Genomic DNA, 27843 nt, shown 5'->3' with positions numbered 1-27843 from the left:
AGCACTGACTTCAGTGCCCTCGGGCAGTGATACTGGGCACAGGGCACCGTGCCATGGGGAGCTGGTTGGGGGCACTCACCCCTTGCCATTGCTGGGGGCCTCCCCAGCCCCAATCCACCCCAAGGCCTCTCCGGGCTCCTGCTCCCCCCCTGCGCTGAGCCCGCAGCGTCGAAGCCGCCCTGCCAAGGCGTTGCCCGCTCCCCCGACCAGCCGGGCTGGTTCCTGGGAGAGCCACCGCCCTGGTACCGACGCGCTGGGGCTTGGCGCTGGGGAGGCAACGTGAATAATTGCCGGCCTGGGGCCCCACACCAAAGCCAAGGAGGTTGGGACGTGCAGGGGGGAGGCGGGGACATCCCGCCCCATCTGCCCCCTCTTATTTATCATCTTAGCTTGGCGCTGGCAGCTGGAGTCGCGTGGAAGCTGCCGGGAGCCGAGAGAACCCCCTTGGTCCAGGCAGACGCAGCCATGGGAGCCTCCTGCCCCCCGAGAGCCAGTGCCCTTCTCCTGCTGGTGGCCACACTGCTCCTCCAAGGTACGGGGCCGGGGAGCACACCCGGGGGCTGGGCTGGGGCACCGGTCCCTCCCGTCCAGGTTGGAGGGGTCGATCGGGCCCGGGGCACATTGATGGACTGTTTTCATCTCAGCTGCATCTGGCAGAGAAACCTGGCTCCTTAGAGAGAATGAGTGAGTGATGGCATTAAAATCCAGCCCCAGGCCGGGGGGCTGGCTGGTGGGGAATGGGGCAGGGGGCTTTCTGCTCTAGGGGTCATTGGTTCCCATCCAGTCCCAGAGTGGTAGGCTGGCTGGCTCAGGGGGGCAAGGAATGGGGCACAGGGCCTTTCCCCGCTAGGATCTCCTGGAGAGGGGACCCCCCCAGCTCACCACAGTTCTAGGGGCAGGGTACTGACTCCATTCCCCATGTTAGGGCCACGGGATTGGGGCAGGGGGCAGAAGTGCCGTGCATGCTGGGACAGGTCGCTCCATCTGGAATGGGTCTGGGGCATAGTGCCAAATGGGAGGACTTCTCCCAGGGACGCCAGCCTCACCCCGGGGTGGGGTCATCCCCATCCTGGAGCTGACACAGCCACCCACCGGCAGAGGGGGGTGAAGAGGGAGGTCAGTTGCCCATGCAAGTGTTCGTGAGAAACGGTGCAAAACAGAAGTGCAAATGTAAGTGCAAGTTCCCAGACAAATGGTGCAAAGGAGACCCCCCCCCATGCAAGTGTCCATGGGAATGCCTGGAGAAAATGGTGCAAAGAGGAGGGAAAAGGCTGCAAATCTCTGCAAATGTGCACTTGAAATAATGCAACGAGGGTGGGGAGGTGGGCCACCCGCCGTATGAATTTACAGAGCCGGGGGTGGGGGAGTCCAGAGAGGTGGGAAAGGGAGCACACTTCTAGTGCGTTCAAACTGGTGCAAAAGGGGAGAGGACACGTGCTACCGAATGTCTCTGAAGATGTGCAGGGGCATTAGATGCGAACACACCCACTTGCATGTTTATGAAGCAGGAGTTTGGGGAACAATCCACGAGGAGAGGAAAGGGGACAATTGACGTAAAATTACAGGGATACGTGGTACCCAGGAAAAGGTCCAAATTGACATGCCAAGTTATGTGGGAAAGGTGAAAATTGGCATGTAAGATGACATGCAAAATGACATGGGACAACATAAAAATTAACAGGCAAAGTTGCAAGGGAGGGGGGAAAAATAACATGTCAATTGTCATATTTCCGTGTAATTTGACATGCTAATTTTCACCTTTCCTTGCAAATTTGCATATTCACTTTCACGTGATCCCATGTCGATTGTCGTGTCTCCGTGTCATTTAACATGCAACATTACAAGGGAAAGGTGAACATTGTACAGATGGAATTACACAGGGAAACGTGCAATTTCACATGGAAAAGTGCAAAAGTGGTGAGGGAAGGGTGCAAATCTGCACGCAAAAGCAGGTGAGAATCCGTGCAAAGAGGAGAGAGAGCCGTGCAAACAGCCGTGCAAAATTACCTGGGGAAATGCACAAACGTCACCCGTCTTTGAGAGATTAGGAGTCCCCCCACCGCCGGGGACAGACCCAGGCAGGTCCCCCCACGGGCCTGCCAGCCATGCCGGGTTTCACAGAGATTCCTCCCCCCCCCCAATGAAGGAGCCACGGCCCTGGAGTGCCACAGCTGTGTGGAGCGCGGTGACGGCGGCTGCAGCCCGGAGAAGATGAAGACTATCTCGTGTCCTGACAACACCCAACTGTGCATGGAAACCGTGGCAGCCGTGAAATGGAGTGAGTGAACCCTCGGGGCAAGGACTGGAAGCCAACTCTGGAAGGGGAGTGGGGTCTAGTGGTTAGAGTGGGGGGAGTCTGGGTTCTGTCTCCAGGTCTGGGAGGGGGAAGCTGGGAGCCAGGACACTGGGTTCTCTCCCTGGCTCTGGGAGGGGAGTGGGGGCTGGTGGTTAGAGCAGGAGGGGCTGGGAGCCAGGACACTGGGTTCTCTCCCTGGCTCTGGGAGGGGAGTGGGGGCTAGTAGTTAGAGCGGGAGGGGCTGGGAGCCAGGACTCCTGGGTTCTCTCCCTGGCTCTGGGAGGGGAGTGGGGGCTGGTGGTTAGAGCGGGAGGGGCTGGGAGCCAGGACTCCTGGGTTCTCTCCCCAGCTCTGGGAGGGACATCACATAGGATCTAGTGGGTTAGAGCAGGGGGACTGGATTCCGTCTCCAGTTCTGGGAGGGGAGTTAGGGCTGCGGGGAAGGGGGAAAGCTGGGAGCCAGGACGCCTGGGTTCTCTCCCTGACTCGGAGGGGAGGGGAATCTAGTGGTTAGAGCAAGGGGGTCTGGGAGCCAGGACACCTGGGTTCTCTCCCCAGCTCTGGGAGGGACGTAGGATGTAATGGGTTAGAGCAGGGGGGCTGGGTTCTGTCTCCAGGTCTGGGAGGGGAGTTAGTGCTGTGGGGGAGGGGGGAAGCTGGGAACCAGGACGCCTGGGTTCTCTGCCGGCTCGCTCACCCCCCGGCTGTCTCCCCAGGCCATGGGCAGTTCCTGGTGGGCGAGAAGGGCTGTGGCCTGGGCAGACCGGGCACCAACGACAAGGGCGTGGACCTGCACGGCATCTTCGCCTTCTCCCAGGTGCACAACTGCAACAGCAGCCGCTGCAACTCCCGGCTGGACATCCAGGCCATGGCGCTGCAGCCGATGGGTAAGTGCCCCACCGGGGGAGTGGGAGTGTAGGGAGGGGCCGACCCCCACCTCCTCCTCTCTAACTGCCCCCTCTTTGTCCGGTCTCCAGGGAACGAGAGCGCCCGGGTGCCCAACGGACTGGAGTGCTACAGCTGCCAAGGCAACGAGGCCTGCTCCCCTGGCAACACCACGGTGGTGAAGTGCTACGACGGGTACCAGGGCTGCTTCCACGGCAACGTCACCATGAGAGTCGGTGAGGCCTGGACGGGACACTCGGAGGCAGCCCCCTCTGGGGAGAGGCGCGGCAGCTGTTTGGCCACCGTGGGGAGCCAGTTCGGGCGGGAAGCCAGGGCGGCTCAGGGGAGCCGGGTGCAATCACTACGGCAGCAGGCTGGCCGGGACACCGGGGTTCACGCCCCGATGGGGGCCAAGGGCCTGGCAGATCTTTGCAAATTGTGCTCTGGCTTTGCATCCCCCCATGCCTGGAAAGGCTGCCTCTGCTGCAGCACAGCGCCCCCCTGTGGTGCATGGGGCAGCCCTGACTGACAGAGGAGGGCCCCCTGCCCCAGGCCCATAGCACAGCGCCCCCTTGTGGTGCATGGGGCCAGCCCTGACTGACAGGAGAGGGCCCCAGGCCCATAGCACAGCGCCCCCTTGTGGTGCATGGGGCCAGCCCTGACTGCCAGGGGATGGTCCCCCGTGCCCTACAGCACAGCGCCCCCTAGTGGTGCATCAGGGCCAGCATCAACAGCCAGGCGAGGGCACCCCATTTCCCCCACACACTCCCTACAGCACAGCCAGGGCCGGATTAACCTTTTGTGGAACTGGCACCACACCTATCTGTGGACCCCCATGGGGCAATAGAGCTTGGTGTGGGGATGTCGGTCCCCAGAGCGAGGGGCCAGCCAGGGGCAATGAGGCCTGGCAGGGTTGGCCCCGATCCACCCAGCCCAGGGCACTAGTTACAGACCGGCAGCTGCCTGACGCACACTGGCCCACTCAGCCCTGTGCTGCCAGCCTGCCCCTTCCCCTTGGGGGCGGGTCCATGCCGTGCCATACAGCCCCCCACCACCACCGGGACACCCCCCCAATTCCCTCTGGCCAGAGCCCCCCGGACCCACTATGCCCACTACCCCCCCCACAAATGTACAGCGCCCTGCACACCACCCCTGCCCTGCACCCCCAGCCCCACCACCACTGCCCAGCACCCCCCACTCCCTACTGCCCCAACACACACAGATCCTCCCCCGCCCCCCACAGCCCAGCAGCCCCAGAGACCCACTCTCCACCCCCTGCCTCCCGGCCGCACTCACCGGCCCTGCTGGGAGGGGATTGTGTCTGCCGGGCTGGTCCTGGGGCCGGGAATCGCTCTGGCCCCTTGGGAGTGGTGTGATCAGCCAGGCCAGGACCTGCCCCACTGGGCTCCCTCAGGACCCACCTGCCTGGAGGGGCCCAGCCAAGCCCCCCACCCTGTGTCCCCTCCCCCCCACCCCCCTGGGCTTGAGACTGGCCGAGCTTCTGCACCAGTCCCAGGCGGCTCAGCTCTGGGGAGCCAGGTGGGGTCCACAGGTGGTGGGAAGCAGAGACTGCCCGGAGGTGCCCTGGGGTCCGGCCAGGGGGCAGAGAGGAGCAGGGGGTGGGGCCGGGAGCAGAGAGGAGCAGGGGGTGGGACCAGGGGGCAGAGAAGAGCAGGGGGTGGGTAGGGGGAGCCAGCGGGGTCTCGGGGCACAGTGCAAGCGGAGCAGGCCAGGGCCCCTTTCGAACATGGGCCGGCTCCATGGAGCCACTGGCGCCACTGTAAACCCAGCACTGAGCACAGCACCCCCTAGTGGTGCATTGGGGCCAGCACTGACAGCCAGGGGAGGTGCCCCCCACTCCCTATAGCACAACACCCCCTAGTGGTGCATCGGGGTCAGCACTGACAGCCAGGGGAGGGCCCTACCCTGCTGACACAGCACAGCACCCCCTAGTGGTGCATTGGGGCCAGCACTGACAGCCAGGGGAGGTGCCCCTCACTCCCTAAAGCACAGCACCCCCTAGTGGTGCATCGGGGTCAGCACTGACAGCCAGGGGAGGGCCCTACCCTGCTGACACAGCACAGCACCCCCTAGTGGTGCATTGGGGCCGGCACCGACGGCCAGGAGAGGGCCCTACCCTGCTGACACAGCACAGCACCCCCTAGTGGTACATTGGGGTCAGCACCAATGGCCTGGGGAGGGCCCCTACCCTGCTGACACAGCACAGCACCCCCTAGTGGTACATTGGGGTCAGCACCAATGGCCTGGGTTGGGCCCCTACCCTGCTGACACAGCACAGCACCCCCTAGTGGTGCATTGGGGCCAGCACCGACGGCCAGGAGAGGGCCTCCACCCTGCTCCCTGCAGCACAGCACCCCTAGTGCCAAGGGCCTCCCCTGACTCTCCCCCGTCCCGTCTCCCCCAGGCAACTTCTCCCTGAGCCGCCCCATCAAGGGCTGCGTGCAGAACAAGGACTGCACCAAGGAGGCGAGGGGCAGCGCAGCCGTCAACCTGGTGGGCTCCTGCTGCTCTGGCCGCCTCTGCAACAGGGACCTGGCCAACAAGACCTTCTTCGCCCCCAACATCCCCCCGCTGGAGGTCATGCCCGGCCCCGGGGCCAACACCACGGGCGCCAACGCCACAGCTAATGCCACAGCCACTGCCACGGTCACCGCCATGGTCGCTGCCGCCACCACAGTCACTGCCACCGCCACGGTCACTGCCGCTGCCACGCCCCTGCCGCCAGACCACGGGGACCATGAGGACCACGAGGACCTCATCCGGGACGACCGCCACGTCACCACGGCGGGCGAGCGGCGGAACAACCCAGGCGTCAAGCTGCCAAGCGGCGGGAAGGGGGGTGTGGCGGGGCTGAGCGCCTCAGCCTGGCTGGTCTTGCTCGGGTCCGCCTTGCTCCTGTGAAGAGGGCACCAGGGAGGGGAAATGGCACGAGATGCCCCCCACCCATTCACCCCCCTATCGCCCCCATCCCCGCTCCGTTGGCCAGCCTCCCCCTGACTTCTTCAACTCCAGCCTGGCTTCGGCCTATGCACGGCAGCCATCTTCTTAGTTGAGCAGCACTCTTGATGTCAGGCCAGGTCGGCCCTGTTGTGCCGCCAAGCGGGGCTAAGTTTGCAGGTTGCATCTCTGTGCGTCAGAGCCCCGTCCTCACAACACCTGGCCTTCCCTTCTGGCTCCCCACAGCAGCCATCTTGGTCTGGAAGCGGTGTGGCTTGATGTCCCTCTAGGGCATCTTTTGTGGTTGCCCCCTTCACGCAAAGTCTCCACAGTGTTTTTTTACCATCAGGGAGCCCTTCTCGAGGCACCACCCCAAATCCAGGCTTCCTTCAGCCTGCACAAGGCAGCCATCTTGGTTGCATGTGGCCTAGTTTTGCCTACTTGCAGTGGCCAGCTTGTTTTTTAAATGGGGGGGAAACAACATGGAGGGGGAAGAGCCATACTACCCCTGCCCTCTAGAACAAATTCCCACATGTTGCCTTCCCATAGTGCAGGCCACATTCTTATAGCAGCGCAGCAAATTCAGGCTTGTCTTCAGCCTGTGCGTGGCGGCCATCTTGTTCCTACTTGGCCTAGTTTGACCCCAGTCTTGGGAGGGCTGTGACGGCCGCCATTTTCTGTTCGCTTGAGCGGATCCCGTCCCTTCTTCACCTCACCCAGGCGCATATTTTGCCACGAGCTTTCGTGTTATCCGCCAACAATGGGCAGCCATCTTGTTTCTTTATGCAACACCAGTTGACATCTTTCTAGGGAAGGTGGCCACTGCTTGGTCTTCGTTCCCCGGGGAAAAGTCCCAAGGCTGCTCCAAAGCAAATACAGGACTACATGCAGCAGCCATCTTGCCATTAGTCTGGGTCAGCCATTTTGTCTCCGGCCAACAGGGTGGTGGGTCCCGTTGCCATGGCACCAAAGGCAACTCAGGCCTCTAACAGCTTTCTGGGCCTCAGCATTAGGACCCACAGTCTATGCCCCCCCCACACACACACACAAGGCTGGTTGTGGAAGATGACGCAACAAGCTGGCCACCAGCACGTGGGCCATAGACGCAGTGGCCGGGGCACAACAATGGGAAGGAAAGAGCATTGAGAGGGCTCATCCTTATGGCTTGGTGGGCTTGGGCACTCCCCCCCCCTCCACCCACCATCTCGCCCACTGGGTATTTAGCCCCAATAATGGGGGTCCCAGCACAGCTTCCCATCCTTCCACCAGCCCAGGTGGCACAGCTTAGAGAAGGAGGGGACAGTGCTAAGAGAGCAGAGGGGTCAATGAGTTCCTCACGGCCCCACTGGGGCAATAGGGACTATCCCAGATCAGCCCCACAGGCCCATCCAACCCAATATCCCACCTTCTCCCTGCCCCCCCCACCCAGATCAGACCCATGGGCCCATCCACCCTGGTGTCCTTGCTACCTAAAACCTCTGGCCCAATTACACCCCCTCACTGTGCAATATTCCCCTTCCTGACCTCTCAGCTCAGCACATGCCCTGGAGCCTGCAGGTGAGGCATCCCTGAATCATTCTCCCAGCTGGCGCAGCTGCAGCTGCCCTTCCCAATGTAAATAGTTTCAGAGATTCAACTCTTGCCATGGGAAGGGGGCCGGGAATTCCCAGGGAAGGGTTTAAAGGCTCATTAATAAAAGGATTGTAGCTGTGTTTAAAGGGGTCTAGCTCTGTTTCTTTGGGGGGTCTGATTTTTTGTCAATGGCTGCCTTAACGTCCCCATCCTGCTCTATTTAAGGAAAATGTTTCTTTTAGCATCAGTAGGGCCAGATCCCCAGCTGGATGGGGAACGAGACATGGGGACTTTCCCCTCTAGGGGGCATCACTTCTGATCTGGGCCCCCACCACGCTGGGCACTGCACAAACCCCCCTGGACTGGGCTTGGAGCCCCAGTCAGGCCAGACACACTCCCTGTCCTGAAGCACATACTACATAGGGAAGGATGATTACGCCCAACTTTACAGATGGGAAACGGAGGCACAGAGAGGCCCTGAAGCAAGGACGCCCAGCAACTCAATGTAAGGGTTAGGAATTGAATCCTACTGTCTGGGGTCCCAACCCAAACCCTTTACTACAAGTCCTTCAATAGTTCCTAGGCTGGAATGGTCCCTTGCATCACCCCAATGCAGCTTGAATCAGGGCCCAAATCCTGACTGGGGCAGCCTGGGACCCAGCACACCTGGGTTCCAACCCTCACTATGCAGTCCCTCGGGCAAGAGGCACTCCGTGCATCAGTTTCCCCACCACCAATTTAGAGATAGCCCCACGGTGTTGTACAGACACAACTACACAGGATCTTTTCAGGGGATAAGACAAAGATGCCACATTTATTATAACAATCTGATTTATGACCAATAACTAATATCTTAGTCCTTATACACACACATTATATCTAATACCCCCACACACACACATACACACACCCATCAGATGCTGCATAGGACTATTTTGCAGCTTGAGTTCGTAGCTTGTGGCGGCTAACTGCGGGGGAAAGTCGGGCATAAGGACAAGCTGGGTCTCTGTTGGGTATGCACGGATCCCCTTCCATGTTGGCAGCAGAATGTTACCCTCCAAAGTCTCCCATCTCACCCATCCTTTCTGTAGGCTTTAGTTTGAATCCAGAGTCTATAGGTCTTGTTGTGTCACGCTGCCTCTGGGTTTGGTGATTGATCACCCATCAATTGCAGGCCTGACTTTCAGCCTGGGACCTGGCTTTGATCTTCCTTCTATTGGACCTTTTCTGTTTAGGGTGGACACTTCCTACTTTGTTAGGGCTCTTGTCTGCATCTTCAGCCAGTGGGGTTTGAACTTTATTTCATCAGGACAGGTTGGGGCTGGAGGTTGATTCCATCATCCATACATACCTCAGTCACAAAGCTAAACTAAACTAATAAGATTACAACAGAGTTTGCAAAAATGAAGGCTGGAGGAAGCTTTTACAAAATGGGGTGAATGTTTTAAAATGGGGTTTGAATTACAATATGGCAAACCGTGAACAGATGTTACAATATAGACAAGTGTAGTGAATGGCAAACAGTGAACAGAAGTTACAATGTAGGCAAGTATAATAAATGGTGAACAGAAGTTACATTAATAAAGTGAACAATTAAAAACAATTTCATTTATCAGTTCTACAATGTGGGGCGGGGAGGGTGGCTAGGATCAATGTGTTAAAAACTGCGAGGTCCCCAGAGGCCACGGTGATGGGCAGACCAGGATTCTAGCCACTGCCCCAAAAGATCAATTTTTCTGGCATTCGGGCCCCTAGAGAGGGTCTCCATCGCCCTACCTGGCCCCGTTTGCCCCACCTCTGGGCTGTGTCGCCCGCACACCGGGTACAGGTGCTCACCGGGCCGCAAGGCAGGAGCTCTGCAAACACCGGCCCACAAGATGAAATTAGCAGCATCACGCACATCAGTGCCACCAGTCCTGAGCAGGTGGGTCACACCCTGCGCCCTGATACCCCAGCAAAGGCCTCAGAAAGGAAGCCGTAGCTATCAGCATGATCTGCTTCATCGACTCTTCAGCTCGGTATCTCCCAATCACCTTGAACAACTGAGAAACCTCCCGCCTCGCAGAGTATCAGAGGCAGTTTCTCCGGAGCAGCCGTGAGGTTTCTGCTCTGATCAAGGCACGAGATAAGAACTGATAGACAGATTTCAGGCCCCCGTCTCCAGGGAGCTTTTTGCAACTGAGTCTGTCCTAGGCCAGGGCAGCAGGGCTTCAGTGTGTGCCTAGAGCACTGGCTCCCCTCACACCCCAGTTCTGTCAGTGCCCCGCAGTCCTGACCCACAGGCCCCTGCTAGCCGAGCCCTGGGCTCCCCCTCTACATACAGATTTAAAGTCAATCTGGCCAGATCCCCAACTGATGTAAATTCAGTGCTGTTACAGCCGATTGACCCCAGCTGGGGATCTGGCCCCATTGACTCCAGTGGAGCTCCGGCCAATTGACATCATCAACGATCTGGCTGATGGGATGAATTGCACCCTCAGCAAATTTGCAGATGACACTAAACTGGGAAGTGATACACTGGAGGGCAGGGACAGGATACAGAGGGACCTAGACAAATTAGAGGATTGGGCCAAAAGAAACCTGATGAGGTTCAACAAAGACAAGTGCAGAGTCCTGCACTTAGGATGGAAGAATCCCATGTACTGCTACAGACTAGGGACCGAATGGCTAGGCAGCAGTTCTGCAGGAAAGGACCTGGGGGTTACAGTGGATGAGAAGCTGGATATCAGTTGAGAGTGTGCCCTTGTTGGCAATAAGGCTAATGGCATTTTGGCCTGTATAAGTAGGGGCATTGCCAGCAGATCGAGGGACATGATCATTCCCCTCTATTCAGCACTGGTGAGGACACATCTGGAGTACTGTGTCCAGTTTTGGGCCTCACACTACAAGAAGGATGTGGAAAAATTGGAAAGAACCCAGCGGAGGGCAACAAAAATGATTAAGGGGCTGGAGCACATGACTTATGAGGAGGGGCTGAGGGAACTGGGTGGAACCTCCATCCATAGAGGTTTTTAAGGCCCAGCTTGACAAAGCCCTGGCTGGGATTTAGATGGGTTTGGTCCTGCTTTGAGCAGGGGGTTGGACTAGATACCGCCTGAGGTCCCTTCCAACCCTGATATTCTATGATTCTATAATATTGGGCTGTATAAGTAGGACCATTGGCAGCAGATCGAGGGAAGTGATTTCTCTCCTCTATTCAGCACTGGTGAGGCCACATCTGGAGTATTATGTCCAGTTTTGGGCCCCCCACTACAGAAAGGATGTGGACAAATTGGTGAGAGTCCAGCGGAGGGCAACAAAAATTATTAGGGGACTGGGGCATATGACTGACAAGGAGAGGCTGAGGGAACTGGGCTTATTTCGTTTGCAGAAGAGAAGGATGAGGGGGGATTTGATAGCTGCTTTCAACTACCTGAAGGGGTTCCCAAGAGGATGGAGCTCGGCTGTTCTCAGTGGTGGCAGATGACAGAACAAGGAGCAATGGTCTCAAGTTGCAGTGGGGGAGGTCTAAGTTGGATATTAGGAAACACTATTTCCCTAGGAGGGTGGTGAAGCACTGGAATGGGTTACCTAGGGAGGTGGTGGAATTTCCTTCTTTAGAGGTTTTTAAGGCCCGGCTTGACAAAGCCCTGGCTGGGATGATTTAGTTGGGGTTGGTCCTGCTTTGAGCAGGGCATTGGGCTAGATACCTCCTGAGGTCCCTTCCAACCCTGATATTCTATGATTCTATGATCCCAGCTTGAGGTCTGGCCCCATTGACTCCACTGGAGCTAAGGCCGATTGACCTCCAGCTGGGGTCTGGCCTCGATTTTGTTCCCCATCAGTGTTTGCCCCTGACAGACCCCCAGCCCTTGATCTCGGGGTGGGGGTGTCAGCTCCTGGATGCCCTCCAGCAGAGGGGGACTCCTGAAAAACAGGAAACACGGTGTTGAAATCAAAACCCCAGCTCGAGACGCACGAGAGCACGGTCAGATAATTATCTTCTTGCACAAGAACAATTTGCTGCTGAGGCTGCTGCAACCCGGCCTCCCTGCAGCACCTGAAGGGTTAACGCCCTGCTAGCAGCTCAGAGGCCGATGCCCATCCCAACAGCCATAGGCCAGGAGAATCGTTGCTACAGCTGGTGTAGATGGCAGCCGCAGGTTGGATTCCTGTGTTGGCGCCGGAGGGATGCTCAGGCCTGGCTTTGTGCATAAGAAAGGGCTGATGTGAAATTTAGCTAGACAAGCAATGTGATCTAGTAAGGACATAGGGCTGGGAGCCAGGACTCCTGGGCTCTCGGAGAGGAGTAGGGTCTAGCGGTTAGAACAGGGGAGCCTGGGAGCCAAGACTCCTGGGTTCTCTCCCTACCTCTACCACCAACATATTGCGTGACCTTGGCCAAATCTCTTCCCCTCTTGCTGCCTCAGTTTCCCCTTCCAGCCTTTGCCTATTTAGATTGGGCACTCTCTGGGTGAGGACTGTCTCTGCAGCACCTGGCACAACAGGGCATTGAGCTCAGACCAGATCTCTAGGTGACACCTTACTGTGAAATATACATTGTGAGCTGCTTGCACAGATGGGGAAACCGAGGTAGGAGGGATGGAAGTAACATGGCTGGTTTCTCACAGGGAGCCTGCAGCAGAGCCGGGAACAGAACCCAGGAGTCCTGAGTCCCAGGCACCTCGGCCACAAGTCCCTGGCATTACATGATGCCAGAAGAGACACAATGACGCAGCTTCAATTACGAAGCTTTGTCAAGGAAAATCCAGGCCAAGGCCACAGGGCACTACCAGGCCCAGCCATCGCCGTCAGGAGGCACTTGTGTTGCAGTCAGGCCCCTTCTCAGGATCGGGGCCCTGCTGCACCAGGCGCTGCACAGATGCATTGCAGGAGACCATCTCTGCCCCAAAATCAGCGGCACCAATATAGCCATTATCCCCTATGGGGAGCAGCTCCATTTGCCAGCAGCACTAGTGTAGCTGTTATCCATCCTGGGCACCAGCACCTAGAGGCGCATGGTCCTCTCCTTTCCCCCCAGTATCCTGGTTCTTCATCCGTCAGAGACCTCTATACCTGCGGAGGCTGTAGGAGACCCAGGATATCCAGCCCCCCAACCCCCTGGACCCACTCAGCCCCCTTCAGGAGACACCAGCCTAGGACTGCCCCTGTCCTCCACACCTGAGATCTCCTGCTCTCAGCCCTGCTCTTCTGGGGCGGGGACCACACTCCCCCTTAGAAGGGGCGCATCTAATCGCTTCCTGCCAGTGCCCTGGCTTTACTCAACTTTCTACCTTCCGCACAGCCTGCAGAGACCCAGCCCCGGGAGTGCAGACAGAGCTGAGAGGAACAAACTCTGGTCTATCTCCAACCACAGCTCCCTGGCCCATGGCGTCCCCCTTCCCCACCAGAGCCTGGGGGCAGGTAAGTCCAAGCCTTGATTTGACAGAGATTGCAGGGAGCTGGCCATGCAGCAGGGACAGCCCTCTACCAGCACCAGAGATGGGGGGAGCCCATGTCCCCATCCCTCCCAGCAGCCCAGATAGAGAAACCAGAGACCTGCCCCACTGTCCAGCCAACAAATTGAACCCAGAGTCCCACTTCCCCCTCAGAACCAGGGGGAGAACCTAGGAGACCTGGCTCCCAGCCTTCCCCCTCTAACCACTAGACCTCACTCCCCTCCCAGAGCCAGGGATAGAACCCAGGAGTCCTGGCTCCCAGCCCCCCTGCTCTAAGCCACTAGACCCCACTCCCTTCCCAGAGCCAGGGAGAGAACCCAGGAGTCCTCAGTTCCAGCCCCACCTTTCTAACACTGGAGTAGGGGTGTGCGTAGGGACTCCTGGGTCCCTCTCAGCAGGCTGCTGCCCCAGCACTGGGCATGTCCAGAGGCATCAGGCCCCCAAGCCAGCCTGTGGGTCAGGGGAAGCGCGAGGGGCATTGGAGTTCACCTGTAACCAAGGACTCATCCTCAAGTGGGCGGGGGTCTCCAATGGGGTCCCACGGGAACTGGGTCGTGTCCTGCACTAGTTACAACTGGGATCAGTGTCCGGGACGGGAATATCAAACCCTCCCAGCTAACTTCAGCAGAGGCCCCAGAAATCGGGAAATCCTGAGAGGACCGGGGCAGGGACCCAGAGCGTGTGGGGAAACGCCGGGCATTTTAACACATCCGCATGTCCCCGCCTGCGGCGAGGAACTGCAAACATCAGCCAGGGGCTCTCCCCTGCGGGCAGCGACTCCGGAACAGATCTGGGGCGATGGCAGAGAGTTGGCTGGACTGGGGCTAACACCGTCCTGGGATCTCAAGGAGGAGCAGAGAGGGGATTTTCCCTTTGGAGCTGACCCGGGGGTGACACTGCCGAGCCCTGGGTCTGGGTCTGGCTCTGGAGCACCGAGTCAGTCGGAGAGGGGTCAGAGCGGAGCCCCGAGGGTTCAAAGCCCTGCTGCAGAGAGAGCAATGCCTGCGGCTCCAGCTATTGTGCTGAGCCCAGGACATGCTCCGGGGTGCCATGACCTCCGCCTGTCCGTCCCTACACAGGGAGCAGAGAGTTGATCGGGGCTGGTCAGTTTTTACCGGGGTGGCGGGGGATTAAGCATTGGGACCAAGCAGCAGGGCCGTGGGGGATCCTCCATCCTCGGCAGATTTTCAGTTCAGACTGGGAGTTTTCCTAAAACAGTGGCTCCAGGGATGGTTTGCGGGGTGGCCTAAGGCCTGGGCTATCGGGGGGTCAGGCTAGACGGCCACAGCTCCCTGCTGGCCAGGAAACTGGGAATGACTGAAATCAGGCAAATACCCGCAGGACAGCTAGAGACCAGCCCAACTGGCTCAGGGGGTGAATGGAGCAAGAGGGCTACTGTATAACAGGGTATGGCGGATGAGCCAGGACTCCTGGGTTCTCTCCCTGGCTCTGGGAGGAGAGTGGGGACTGGTGATTGGAGCAGGGTTGGAAGCCAGGACTCCTGGGTTCTTCCCCAGCACTGGAAGAGGAGTTGGAGATAGTGGTTAAAGCTGGGGGGACTGGGAGCCAGGACTCCTGGGTTCTCTCCCCGGATCTGGGAGAGGAGTCAGGTCTAGTGATTAGAGCGAGGTGGGCTAGGACTCAGGACTCCTGGGTTCTCTCCCCGGCTCTGTCGTTGACTCTCTGTGTGACCACCAGAAAGTTCTTTCACCTCAGTTTCCTCTAGTACAAGTTGGGGTCGATGCTACTGAAGCTGGGCAGGAGGAAGAGTTAGGAGACCCCCATAGCCGCGGCTCAAGAGGGGCTGCGTTACTCTCCAAAGGACAGGGCCCTGTAGCACAAACCGGGGGTTGGTCCCCCCCCACCCCAGGGGGGCTGGCTGTGTGTGGCACAGCAGGCTGTGGGGGAGGGTAGCACTCCGGAGAACACGAGGTTAGCGCCAGGGAACAGAAATCTGCTGAGACAAGACGTCCCGGAGCTGTCTGGGGGGGCGGGGCAGAAGAGCAGGGGCTGTGGGTCAGGAGTGAGTGGCACCCACACAGCTGGGTGAGGAGAGGGGCTGGGATCGGAGGGGCTGAAGGTCGAGAGTGGAGGGGCACTGGCAGAGGTGTGGGGAGACAGCAGGGGCTGCGGGTCGGGAGTAGGGTTGCCAACTTTGTAACTGCACAAAACTGAACACACTAGCCCTGTCCCCTGCCCCACCCCTTCCCAAGGCCTCACCCCCCCACACTCCCTCCCCCTTCCCTCTGTCGCTCGCTCTCCCCCACCCTCCCTCACTTTCACTGGGCTAGGGCAGGGAGTTGTGCTGTGGGCTCCAGCTGGGGGTGTGGGCTCTTGAGCGGGGTGTGGGATGAGGGGTTTGAGGCTCAGGAGGGGGCTCTGGGCTGGGGTTGGGGTGCGGGAGGGGGTGTGGGAAGGAGTGCAGGCCCTGGGAGGGAGTTTGGGTGCTGGAGGGGGTACAGGTTCCAAGAGGGAGTTTGGGTGTGGGCTCCAAGAGGGGGCTCAGGGCTGGGGCAGGAAGATGGGGTGCAGGCTCTGGGAGGGTGTTTGGGTGCAGAAGGGGGCTCAGGGCTGCGGCAGAGGGAGGAAGTGCAGGGTACGAAGGGGGGTCAGGGCTGGGGGTGGGCTGCAGGAGGGGGTGCAGGTTCCAGGAGGGAGTTATGGTGCAGGAGGGAGTTCCGACCTGGGGCAGGAGTTTGGGGTGCAGGTTCCGGCCGGGCGGCTCTTACCTCAGGCAGATCCAAGCTGGCAGCACAGCCGGACTAAGCCAGGCTCCGTGCCTGTCCTGGCTCCGTGCTGCTCCTGGAAGAAGCCACCATGTCCGGCTCCTAGGTGCAGGGGCAGCCAGGCAGCTCTGTGCAGTGCACACTGCCCACTCCCGCAGGCACTGCCCCCGGCCAATGGGAGCTGCAGAGCCGATGCTCAGGGCGGGAGCAGCACACGGAGTCTCCCTGGCAGCCCCTGTGCCTAGGAGCTGGATACGGAGGTTGCTTCCAGGAGCCGTGCGGCGCCGAGGCAGGCATGGAGAAAACCAGATGCCTGGCAATCCTAGTTGGGAGTGAGACCACCGGCCAGGCCACGTGCTAAAGCGGTCACTTCTTCCCAGCTTTCCAGCAATGCCACCTCACCCATGGCCAACAACAGCACCGTGCCCACCTCCAACATCCTTGACCAGCTCTCGGTGGCCATCTTCATGGTCTCCTCCCTGCTGGGCATGGTAGGCAACGGCCTGGTGGTCTGGGTCACCAGCTTACGCATGCGCCGGACGGTCAACTCGATCTGGTTCCTGAGCCTGGCGCTGGCTGATCTGCTCTACTCCCTGCTGCTGCCCTTCTACGCCGCCAAGACCGCCATGGGCCATCACTGGGCCTTTGGCAACTTCCTCTGCAAAGCCGTTGGCGCCCTCCTCTTCCTCAGCATGTTCGCCAGCGTCTTCCAGCTGACACTCATCTCGACCGATCGCTGCCTGCTGGTGGCCCGGCCTGTCTGGGCCCAGCAGTTCCGCACGCCGCGCTGGGCCTGGGGGGCGGCCGTCGTGGCCTGGGTGCTGGCCGGGGCTTTCTCAGCCCCCTACCTGGTCTTCCGGCAGGTGCACTGCCGGGGCAAGCGCTGCTCTTGCATCAACAATTTTGGGGACGTGGCGACAATGGTGGCACGGCAGCAGGCCCTGATCGTGGTGCGGTTTGTGGCCGGCTTCCTGGCACCGCTGCTGGTCATCACAGCCTGCCACGTGGTCGTGATGCTGCGGGCTGGGCACCGGGGCCGCCGGCCCAACCGTACGGCCAAGGTAGTGGCTGCCGTGGTGTTGAGTTTCTTCCTCTGCTGGCTGCCCTACCACATCTTCAACTTCCTACACGGCTGGGCAGGCAAAAGTGCAGCCATCAAGGTGGGCTCCTCCCTGGCCTTCAGCCTCACCTGTTTGAGCTGCTTCCTCAACCCCCTGCTCTACGCCTTCCTGGGCCGCCGCTTCCAGGAGGGGCTGCGGGGTAGCAGCCGCGCCCGCTGGCTGGAGGCCGCCATGGCCGAGGACTCGCTGGGCTCGGGCAGTGGACACCGGCGCAACCGCTCGCGGGGCTCCACCACTTCCTCTGAGCTGCGGATGATGCAGCCGTGATGGGGCAGGGGAAGGGGCCAGGATCCCATGCGAGCGGAGTGGGGGCAGCTGTGGGATGGCACCGAGCAGTGCATGCTGGGAGCCCAGAGCCATGCTGAAGCAGTGCATGCAGGGAGACCATGGGACATGGCGGAGCAATGCATGCTGGGAGCTGTCGTCATCTCTCTGGGCTGAGCTGGAGCAGTGCATGCTGGGAGCCCATGAGCCACGCTGAAGCAGTGCATGTGGGGAGCTGTCGTCATCAGCACGGGCCATGCCGGAGCGGTGCATGCTGGGAACCCATGGGCCATGCCGGAGCGGTGCATGCTGGGAGCTTATGGGTCACACCGCAAAGGAGCATGCTGGGAACTCTTGCCGTCATTGGCCACACCGGAGCAATAACAGGCCACACTCCTTTCCCATGCTGCAGGAACTCAGTGATACCCCTGGCCGCCACCCCGCAGGGTGGGCAGGGCTGTTACAAGGCTGTGGCCATGATGGTTGCCATGGATACCACCACCTGGCCACCATTTTGGGGCCTGGTTTTCAGACCAGGACAGAGTGAATCCTAAAACCAGGCTCTTTTTATACAGAAAGCTCAGATCTACTTTTGTTACATCAACCACCTCACTGTTTGGTGTATCCTTCCACCAGTTAATATAGTCCATCCAAAAAAAAAAAGGAATTCTGGGAATCCAGCCCACTTTACACAGGAGCCGGCTCTACTTTCACAGGACAGCTACTGAGCATCCTTCCACCACAAAAGTAGTCCTCCAAAACACAGGTCTCAAAACTGGAGCCTTTTTATACAGAGCCGGATCTACTTTCAATATATTCTGATTGTGTGTCCATCTGCCAAAAAAATAGTCCCTCAAAAAAAAAACTGAAAGGCAGGCCCTTTTCCAGGCTTCACTCGCTCCAGGGGCCCTGGAAAACTCTCGCAGGGCCCGGTCCCCCGGAGCTTCTTCTGCTCCCGGTCTTCACCGGCAAGGGGTCCTTCCGCTCCGGGGCGGAAGGACCACCCACCACCGAATTACCGCCGAAGCAGGACCCGCCGCCAAACTGCAGCCAAGTCTTCGGCAGTAATTCGGCTGCAGCGGGCCCTTCCATTCTGGGACCTGCCGCCAAAGTGCCCCGAAGACTCGTGGGGGCCCCCACCGCCAAAGACCCCAGGCCCCCAAAATCCTCTGGGCAGCCCTGCCCTTTTCATACAGAAGCCCTGTGACGTTCCTCCATAACGTGTGTGTGTCCTTCCGCCAAATAATAAAAGGTAAAATATCCCCTTAAAAATCTGAAAATCAAGCTCCATCCTATTCAGGACTACACTCTGTCACCTTCTTGCACTCTGTTTTGTGGCCTTCCACCACAAAATATAGTCCCTGAAACACACATGGGGAAGTGGTGCCCTTTAAATACAAGGGCTGTGCCTTATTACGCCCCCTTTTTATTACGTCTTCTTTCACTCAAAAGAAGTAGTCCACCCAATAAGCAGAGAGCGTCTCCTTATCTCCTTTGTATCCTATCCCACGCAGACAAAAGCCAGCAAAAAGAGTCCCTCCAATAAGCATCCTGAAAGTCATGCTCTGTGTTACACGCCAGAACTTCCCCGCCCTCTCCCCGAGCTTTCGATTCTTCCGCCCTCTTGGCAAGAGCCTTTCCCCCAAAATGCGAATAAAGCTGCCAGAGCAGCTTGGGTTCCTATGAAAGACCAAAGGCAGCAAATGGGAATTTAGCACTTGGGGGGGTGGCACCTGGATGGCACAGCCAGAGGGGTAGAGCTCTGCAAGCCCCACCTCTGGGCGGAGTCATGCCACTTAGTGGGCAGGGCTTGGTAAGCTCCTCCCATGGGCGGTGCCATGCCTTTTAGTGGGCGGGGCTGTGGCTCTGGCATTCCCAGTGGCCATCTAAGAAAAGAACAGGTGAGACTCGTCCACCATCACATGGTGAATCAGTGAGACAGCTGGGGATAGAACCCAGGAGTCCCAGCTCCCAGCCACCCCGCTCTAACCACCAGCCCCCACTCCCCTCTCAGAGCCGGGGAGAGAACCAGGAGTCCTGGCTCCCAGCCACCCCGCTCTAACCACCAGCCCCCACTCCCCTCTCAGAGCTGGGGAGAGAACCCAGGAGTCCTGGCTCCCAGCCACCCTGCTGTAACCACTAGACCCTGTTCCCCTCTCAGAGCTGGGGATAGAACCCAGGAGTCCTGGCTGCCAGCCCACCCTGCTCTAACCACCAGCCCCCACTCCCCTCCTAGAGCTGGCAAAGGGAGCCAGAGGTCTCTTTAGCCGGGCATAGCAGATGGGGTGGGCTGGCTCGCATGGGGAGGAAGAAGATATCTTTGGTTTCAGAGCTGGAAAGGGGAAGCCGAGGCCCCTGCTCTGGGGCCAGGGGAGTTTTTCACCAGAAGATGAAGCAACCCGGCTTCCCATCCCACCCATCGGGGAGGAAGCAAAAGCTCAGGAGAGAAGTGGGCAAGGGATGGCAGACCACTCGTGGAAAAAATATAGTAGGTGCTCAGGACCCACCGGCATCCCCACAGATCAGCTCCTCCCCCTCACTCCCAGCACCTCCTGCCCACCGCGGCTTGGGAGAAGGGGTGCAGAGGGGGTGGAGTGGGGGTGGGAAGAGGGGGGGAGGGGTTTGGGGGAAGGGGCGCAGTGAGGGCGGGGCCTGGGGCACAGCAGGGGTGGGAAGAGGTGGGGAGAGGGTGCAGTGGGGGCGGAGGGAGGTGGGAAGAGGTGGGGAGGGGTGTTGGGGAAAAGGTGGGGAAGGGGTGCAGTGGGGGTGGGGTGGAGTGGGGGCAGAGGGAGGTGGGAAGAGGTGGGGAGGGGGGTTGGGGGAAGAGGTGCAGTGGAGGCAGGGTGGGTGGGAAGAGGTGGGGAGAGGGTGCAGTGGGGAAGGGGTGGAGTGGGGGCGGACAGGGGGTGGGAAGAGGTGGGGTGGGGGTTGGGGGAAGGGTTGCAGTGGAGGCGGAGGGGGTGGAAAGAGATGGGGTGGGGGTTTGGGGGAAGAGGTGGGGTGGAGGTTGGGGGAAGGGATGCAGTGGGGGTGTCGATCACCCCCCAGAAACTGAGGCAGAGCAGACACCCCAGCCAAGCCCAGCCCAGCGCCCTAAGGCTTTGCCATGCAAAGGGGAGCAGTGCATGCTGGGAACACTTCCCCTCCCCAATTGGTCACACCTGGCTCCCAAGCGAGCCCTGCCCTGTGTCTGCACCCGCTCCGCCTGGACCCCTGGGTTCTCCGCTGCCAGCCCTGCCCTGGGTCTCCACCCGGACCCCTGGGTTCTCCGCTGCCGGCCCTGCCCTGGGTCTGCACCCAGTGATGAGCTGCCAAAATCTTAACAACCGATTCCCCACCTACGTCCTGCCCCTGACTGCCCCCCTCAGAACCCGCAACCCATCAACCCTCCCTGCTTCTTGTCCCCTGCCCACCCCCTCCCAAGACCCCCCACCCTGACTGCCCCCCTCAGAACCCGCAACCCATCAACCCTCCCTGCTTCTTGTCCCCTGCCCACCCCCTCCCGAGAACCCCCACCCTGACTGCCCCCCTCAGAACCCACAACCCATCAACCCTCCCTGCTTCTTGTCCCCTGCCCACCCCCTCCCGAGACCCCCCACCCTAACTGCCCCCCAGGACCCCATCCCCTACCGAACTCGCCCCACTCCCTGTCCCCTGACTGCCCCAGCCCCTTCCACCATTACCCCTACAGACCCCCGGGAACTCCCACACCTACCCAACCCCCCCATTCCCCATCCCCTGACCACCCCCCGCCCCTTATCCAACCCCTCTCCCAGCCCCTTCCACCATTACCCCTACAGACCCCCAGAACTCCCACGCCTACCCAAATCCCCGTTCCCCATCCCCTGACCGCCCCCCACCCCTTATCCAACCCCTCTACCAGCCCCTTCCACCATTACCCCTACAGACCCCCGGAACTCCCATGCCTACCCAACCCCCCCATACCCCATCCCCTGCCCACCCCCTCCCGAGACCCCCCACCCTAACTGCCCCCCAGGACCCCATCCCCTACCCAACTCACCCCACTCCCTGTCCCCTGACTGCCCAGCCCCTTCTACCACTACCCCTACAGACCCCCGGAACTCCCACACCTACCCAACCCCCCCGTTCCCCATCCCCTGACCACCCCCTGCCCCTTATCCAACCCCTCTCCCAGCCCCTTCCACCATTACCCCTACAGACCCCCGGAACTCCCATGCCTACCCAACCCCCCCGTACCCCATCCCCTGACCGCCCCCCCACCCCTTATCCAATCCCTCTCCCAGCCCCGGCCTGCTCTGGGCAGCGTGCATGGACCCCGCGTGGCCGCCGGAGCTCGCCCCCCCCCCCAACACCTTGCTGCTCAAGAGGCAGGAGCTGCCGCGCTGCCCAGAGCGCTGACTCCGGCGGCCCCGCGCGCTGCGGCTCTGCGAGGCCGGCGAAGCGGAAGAGGGGCCGGGGGAGCCTCCCCAGCTGGGAGCTCAGGCGGGCCAGACGGGATGTCCTGCGGGCCAGATGTGGCCTGCGGACCGGAGTTTGTCCACCCGCCCGCCCCTTTAACAGCCAGTTCTACACCTGCTTCTAAATTTAACAACCAGTTCTTGGGAACCGGTGGGAACTAGCTCCAGTTCACCACTGACTCCACCTGCTCCTCCCGGACACCGGGGTTCCCCACTGCCAGCCCTGCCCTGACCCCACAGCTCCTGCCCTGATGCCCCCCCGCAGCCCCATGCTGGCAGCAACAGGCAGTGCCCCCCCCGCACACACACCTCCAGTTCTCCTTTTTGGTGCATCCTCACACATCCTGCTCCGGCTGGGGGCCAAATCCAGGGAGCGGTGCCACTCTGGCAGCCGCTGGGTTCCTGGAAAATAAACTCAGAGACAAGCGGACGGGGCCATCGGGCGCTGCCTTCCCAGGTAACGGGGCAGGCGGCCACGCCACCCTGGGCCCCACACAGCCCCTGTCATGGCTGGACTGGGAACATGGGCAGGGGTGGGCTGGAGGGTGTGTAATATTCGATCTCTGTGCGTAGGGGCAGCGGTGCACACCCTGTGTGTCAGTTGTGATTGTGTGCGGTAGAAAACTCTAGCTTTGTGTGTGTGCTGACACGTTGCATTTCAGCTGTGACATTGTGTGTGTGTGTGTTTGTGATGAAGTGGGGGATTTTCTGAGACTCTTGCAGGAGCACTGTGTGTGCCTCAGTTTCCCTGTGTGCTGTGTGTGTAAAGGGAGAGGGGGCATGTTGTTGCAGGGGACTTGCCGAGGAGTTGGGACCCAGACAATGGCCTGGAGATGGGAGACCCAGTGACTGGTAACCAGGATGCCCCCAACCTTGGGAGCCAGCCAGTTCTAGCCAGTGGGGGGACAATGGGCTGAGGAGAGAGGGGCCCGGGGACCTGACCGGGGGGAAAAAGGGACGGAAGAGAGGGGCCCAGGTGACCTGTTTACCTGGGACTGAGGGCGGAGGAGGGGCTGGTGGGGGAGGGGATTTAGGGGGCTCAGCTGGCAAGAGGGCGCTGGGCAGGGGACAAGGTGCAGCCAGACCCATGGGGATGGGCACAGACCCAGCTGACCGGGGCTGAGACTGGCCAGGCCAAGGGCCCGGAGACCTGCCTGGGCTGGGTGCAGACAGTCAATAAACCTCCTGTGTGACGCTGGTGGGGAGTCACTGGATAGAGTTTGGGGGGCCTTGCTCCCCCTGGGGGTGGGGGCCCCAGGGGCCCAGAGCAAGGGGCTAGCCCTACTCCCCTCCCAGGGTGGGCAAACGGAGCTGAGGGTCTCTTTCCCCGGGCATGGCGGGCTGGGCTCCGCTCCAGCCTGGCTCGCAGGTGGCAGGAAGAAGACACCTCTGGTTTCAGATGTGAAAAGGGGAACCGAGGCCCCTGCCCCGGGGAAGTTTTCACCGGGGGATAAAAGAACCCGGCTTCCTGTCCCACCAGCTGGGGAGGAAGTGAGAACCCAGGGCAGAGGTGGGTGAGGGGCAGCTGGGCCCCTTGACGAGATGCCCACCAGGCAAGACCAGCCCAGTGCCCTAAGGCCTTGCCATGCCAAGGGGAGCAGTGCATGCTGGGAACGCTGCCGCCCTTGGCCATGGGGCAGCCATGCATGCTGGGAGCTGCCTGACACCTCACTTGGCCGCTCTGCAGCAGTGCATTCTGGGAATCCTCCCCCTCCCCAATTGGTCACACTTGACTCCTAAGCAAGCCCTGCCCTGTGTCTCCACCTGCTCCTCCCGGACACCTGGGTTCTCTGCTGCCGGCCCTGCCCTGACCCCACAGCCCCCAAGCTGGCAGCAACAGGCAGTGTCCCCCCCTCCCCAGCCCATTTCTCCTTTTTCACACATCACGCCCCCAGCACATCCGCTCTGGCTGGGCCCAACCACGGGTGGGGGGTGGGGACGGGTGACCGTCTGGCGGCCGCTGGGTTCCTGGAAAATAAACTCAGAGCCAGCGACAAGCAGACGGGGCTGGCGGGCGCTGCCTCCGCAGGTAACGGGGCAGGCGGCCACGCCAGCCTGGGCCCCACACAGCCCCTGTCATGGCTGGACTGGGAACACGGGCGGGTTGGGCTGGGGGGCTGTAATATTCGATCTCTGTGCATGGGGGGTGCTCACCTTGTGTGTCAGTTGTGATGGTGTGTGTGTTATAACAATCGGTCCGTGTGTGTCTGCGTGAACGTATTGTGTGTCAGCTGTGACTGTCTGTGCATTATAACAATCACTCCATGTGCGTTGTGTGCATGCGTTGTGTTGATTGTGACTATGTGTGCATAACACTCTAGCTCTGTGTGTGTGTGAGTTGTTACTGTGTGTTATAACATTCTAGTTCTGTGTGCGCACACGATGTTTGTCAGTTGTGACTGTGTGTGTTATAACAATCACTCCATGTGTTGTGTGTGCACGCATTGTGTGTCAGCTGTGCCTGTGTTTTATAACAATCGCTCTGTGTGTGTTGTGTGCATGCGTTGTGTTGATTGTGACTGTGTGTGCATAACACTCTAGCTGTGTGTGTGTGTGCAAACGATGTTTGTCAGTTGTGACTTTGTGTGTTATAACAATCGCTCTGTTTTTCTGAGTATGTATGTACACTGTGTCTTATAACAATCGCTGTGTTTTTCTCTGTGTGTGCATATGTTGTGTCGGTTGTGACATTGTGTGATAATTGCTGTGTTTTTGTGTGTGTGTACGTGTCGCTTGTGATGCTGTGTGTCTGCTATAACAATCGCTGTTTTTCTGTGTGCGCACGTGTTGGTTGTGACATTGTGTGTGTGATAATCACTCTGTTTTTCTGTGTGTGTGTGCACACGTGTGTCGGTTGTGACATTGTGTTATAACAATCACTCTGTTTTTCTGTGTGCACGCACGTTATGTGTCAATTGTGACATTGTGTGTGTGATAACAATCAGTCTGTGTTTTTCTGTGTGTGCGCGCACATGTTGTGTGTCAGTTGTGACATGGCATGTGCATTATAACACCCTAGCTCCGTGTGTGTGTGTTTGTGTGTGTGTGTGTATTTGCCCTGCAGCTGGACAAAGGCTGCCCCATCAGGGTCAGACTGACCCAGGCCAGGCGGCAGGGGGAGCCAGGGGCTGTGTGGGGCTCCCCCTCCCCTCACAGAGCCAGGGAGAGAACCCAGGCATCCTAGAAGCCTTGCACAGGGTTACTTCCCCTTTTCCTGGTTGAGAGGCACCATGCCAGCCGGCGGGGGGTGGAGGGCAGTGATAAAAGCCAGGTGTGGACGTTGCCATGATGCCCTCTGTCCACGCACAGCTCGGGACACTTGACAAGGAGACAGACGTACTCCCGGGCTGCCAGGGGGGCGATCGTCCCCCCGCACCACTAATAGCTCCATCGCTCTTGGTGCCCTTGGCTGGGAGCCCAGAGGTGGACAATGGGAGGTGGGGAAGACGCAGGTCAGCCTGGCCATGCAAATAAACCTGGCCCCACCTCAAGAGAGGGTTGATGTGAACCCTTCCCTGGCTAGGGGCCGCTGGCCCCAGAGCAGGGACTGGCTGGCTCAGTGGGGCAGGGAATGGGACATGGGACCTTTCCCCACTAGGGGGCACCAGCCCCAATCGGGCTCTAAGGTGGGGGACTGGCTGACTCAAGGGGGCAGGGAATGGGGCATGGGGCATCTCCCCTTTCAGGGGCACCGGCCGGGGGAAAGGCCTCCCCCCACTCTCACTCTCTCTCTCTGTCTCAGGTCCTGTCATGGAGGCCAATGTCTCCTCCGGTCTCTGGCTCACCAGCCCTGGCCCTTCTCCTGCCAAGGCCAAGCCTGACCTGAATGCAGTCATGGACCTAGTCCAGGTCGTCTTCTACAGCGTGGTCTGTGTGGGGGGCTCGCTGGGCAACGGGCTGGTGATCTGGCTCACGGCTCGCCGGGCCGGCCACTCTGTCAACTGCATCTGGTTCCTCAACCTGGCAGTGGCCGACTTCATCTTCTCGGTCAGCCGGGTGGTGCCCCTGGTGAAGAACGCCTTCTACCGCGGGCACTGGCCCTTCGGTGCCTTCCTCTGCCAGGCCACCAGTTTCATCAAGTACCTTAACATGTTTTGCAGTGTCTTCCTCTTGGCGGCCGTCAGCCTGGACCGCCTGGCAGCCGTGGCCTTCCCGGTGTGGTCCAAGAACCGCCGGGGCCCCCGCCTGGCGTGGGCGGCCGCTGCCGGGGCATGGGGGGCGGCCGCCGCGGCCAGCCTGCCCTTCTACCTATACCGCAACCTGGTGCCGGAGGGGAGAACCAACAGCCTCAAGTGCTCCTTGACGCTGGGAGAAGGGCCCAAGCTGACGCTCTATCTGCTCCGGCTGCTCTGCGGCTTCCTGGCCCCCTTCGCCATCATCCTGGCCTGCTATGGGGCCTTAGCAGCCGTGCTGAGGCGGCGCCCAGCCACCGTCCGCTCCAGGAAGCCCTTCAAGGTCATGGCGGCCATTGTGGTGACCTTCTTCCTCTGCTGGGCCCCCTACCACCTCTTCCTCCTCCTCAAGCTGGCGGGCGTCAAGGGCCAGGCCATGGCCGTGGGGCTGCCGCTCGCGTCCTCCCTGGCCTATCTCAACAGCTGCGCCAACCCCGTCCTTTACTTCTTCATGGGGCTGGAGTTCCGCCGGGCGCTGGGACGGACCAGCTTGGCCGGGGCCTTCCGCCGGGCCCTGCTGGAGGACACTGCCTACTCAGCCAGGTCCCACAGCCGCAGGAAGGAGGCAGCTTCCTCCATTGACGGGCTGGCCCAGAGCTCGGTGTCCCCCAACCTGGCTTGAGAGACCCCGAGGAAGCGGGGCCTGTGGGGCCGAGGGAGGCAGGGACTGCGTGAGGTGGGTGCCCTGGCACGGACGGCAGTGGCGAAGAGAGCAGTGCAGAGACCGATGCCAAAGGAGCCCTCAGCCATCCCACTGCAAACACCAATGTGCTTCTTCCTGACCTGAGACCTGCAGACGTCCCCAGAGCGGGGACAGCAGCAAAGAGAGCTACACACACACACACACACACACTCTGCGTCCCCCACCTCCAGCCTCTCTTCATCCCATTACCCTCACCAACGTGAGTGCAGCTGTCCTAGAACCAGACTCCTCCATCCACCCCCAAAGCACTCAGGGGAAGAGCTCCACAAACACAGCCTCTGCCCACCCCCAACACACACAGCCCCCCGCATGCACACACAGCCCCTCCCACGCCCAGCCACGAGGTATCCCACCAGCCCCGCCAATGTGCTAGAGAGACTTGTCTGTGGGTCTGCAGAACAGACAGCAGCTTGGGTAGCAGCGAAGAGTCCCACCCTACCTTCCCACCCCCCCAAATGCTCCCCCCACACACACACAGATCCACCTCGTGCACACCCATCCATCCCACCTGCCCCACCAATGTGCCTCTGATTCCATTAGGGAGTCCAGCCAGGGGGCCGGGTTGTTCCAAGGCAGTTTGGTCTGAGTCCTCACAAACTCATACCATGGATCGTCCCATTAAAACAACGGCTTCTCCTTGAACGTCTCTGGCCTGTTCGCTACACGTGAACCCAGCCCCGATGCGGGGGAGGGAGCCTGGCACCCCCCAGCGCAGGCCCGGCTCAGCCAGAGACAAAGGGCTCCTTGTGACTCAGTGCTATCGGCACAGGAGAGGTTGTGGTTAGAGTGGGGGCGGGGAGGCTGAGAGCCAGGACTCCTGGGTTCACTCCCCTAGTCTGGGAGGGGAGTGGTGTCTAGTGGTTAGAGCGGGGGGGCTGGGAGCCAGGACTCTTGGGTTCACTGCCTCGGTCTGGGAGGGGAGTGGTGTCTAGTGGTTAGAGCGGGGGGGGTGGGAGCCAGGACTCCTGGGTTCACTCCCCTAGTCTGGGAGGGGAGTGGTGTCTAGTGGTTAGAGCGGGGGGGCTGGGAGCCAGAAGTCCTGAGCTTGCTCCCCAGGTCTGGGAGGCCCCACCAACCCTTGTGTGCCTGAGACACCACAGTCTGGGGGTCAGAACTGCCAGCCACACACCTCCCAGTCTATCACCTGCTGCTTTGTGATCCACCTGGGACACCAGCAGAGCTGCAGGGGGGGCAGCCCAGGGGGCTGGAGGCCAGGAGTGAGGGGCGTTGGTAGAGCTGGCAAGGGCTGGACTGGCAGGAGGTTGTGGG

The 27843-nt window shown here is 60.2% G+C and overlaps 2 protein-coding genes across 5 annotated transcripts; both read left to right on the top strand.

Moving 5' to 3' along the window:
- Nucleotides 1–465: 465 nt before the first annotated feature.
- LOC127038029 (ly6/PLAUR domain-containing protein 3-like) lies at nucleotides 466–6103 on the top strand. The gene is made up of 5 exons (XM_050930357.1): nucleotides 466–532; nucleotides 2147–2278; nucleotides 3013–3183; nucleotides 3274–3417; nucleotides 5607–6103. The coding sequence occupies exons 1-5, from the start codon at nucleotides 466–468 to the stop codon at nucleotides 6101–6103; spliced, it is 1011 nt and encodes a 336-aa protein (XP_050786314.1).
- Nucleotides 6104–12924: 6821 nt separating this feature from the next.
- On the top strand, nucleotides 12925–27216 carry LOC127038027 (C3a anaphylatoxin chemotactic receptor-like). Of its 4 annotated transcripts, none has more exons than XM_050930353.1 (2): nucleotides 12925–13114; nucleotides 25442–27216. In XM_050930353.1, the coding sequence occupies exon 2, from the start codon at nucleotides 25450–25452 to the stop codon at nucleotides 26491–26493; it is 1044 nt and encodes a 347-aa protein (XP_050786310.1). In that variant the 5' UTR covers nucleotides 12925–13114; nucleotides 25442–25449; the 3' UTR covers nucleotides 26494–27216. The 4 variants fall into 4 exon arrangements, with proteins under 4 accessions (XP_050786310.1, XP_050786308.1, XP_050786311.1 ...); XM_050930351.1 differs by lacking the exon at nucleotides 25442–27216 and adding an exon at nucleotides 16256–18301 and having other exon boundaries at nucleotides 12983–13114; XM_050930354.1 differs by lacking the exon at nucleotides 12925–13114 and adding an exon at nucleotides 18502–18512.
- The last annotated feature ends 627 nt before the right edge of the window (nucleotides 27217–27843 follow it).

This window comes from Gopherus flavomarginatus, chromosome 20 (genome assembly GCF_025201925.1).
Source record: "Gopherus flavomarginatus isolate rGopFla2 chromosome 20, rGopFla2.mat.asm, whole genome shotgun sequence".
In the NCBI taxonomy this organism is placed as follows: Eukaryota; Metazoa; Chordata; order Testudines; family Testudinidae; genus Gopherus; species Gopherus flavomarginatus.
Note: the sequence above shows the minus strand (reverse complement) of the source record. Positions and strands in the feature narration are given on the sequence as shown.

What these genes read in the sequence shown, in the direction of transcription:
- LOC127038029 (XM_050930357.1), top strand. Translation starts at nt 466, where the DNA reads ATGGGAGCCTCCTGCCCCCCGAGAGCCAGTGCCCTTCTCCTGCTGGTG. An exon ending in GGCCACACTGCTCCTCCAAG is followed by an intron (nt 533 to 2,146) that starts GTACGGGGCCGG and finishes CCCCCAATGAAG; the next exon opens with GAGCCACGGCCCTGGAGTGC. An exon ending in CGTGGCAGCCGTGAAATGGA is followed by an intron (nt 2,279 to 3,012) that starts GTGAGTGAACCC and finishes CTGTCTCCCCAG; the next exon opens with GCCATGGGCAGTTCCTGGTG.
- LOC127038027 (XM_050930353.1), top strand. Translation starts at nt 25,450, where the DNA reads ATGGAGGCCAATGTCTCCTCCGGTCTCTGGCTCACCAGCCCTGGCCCT.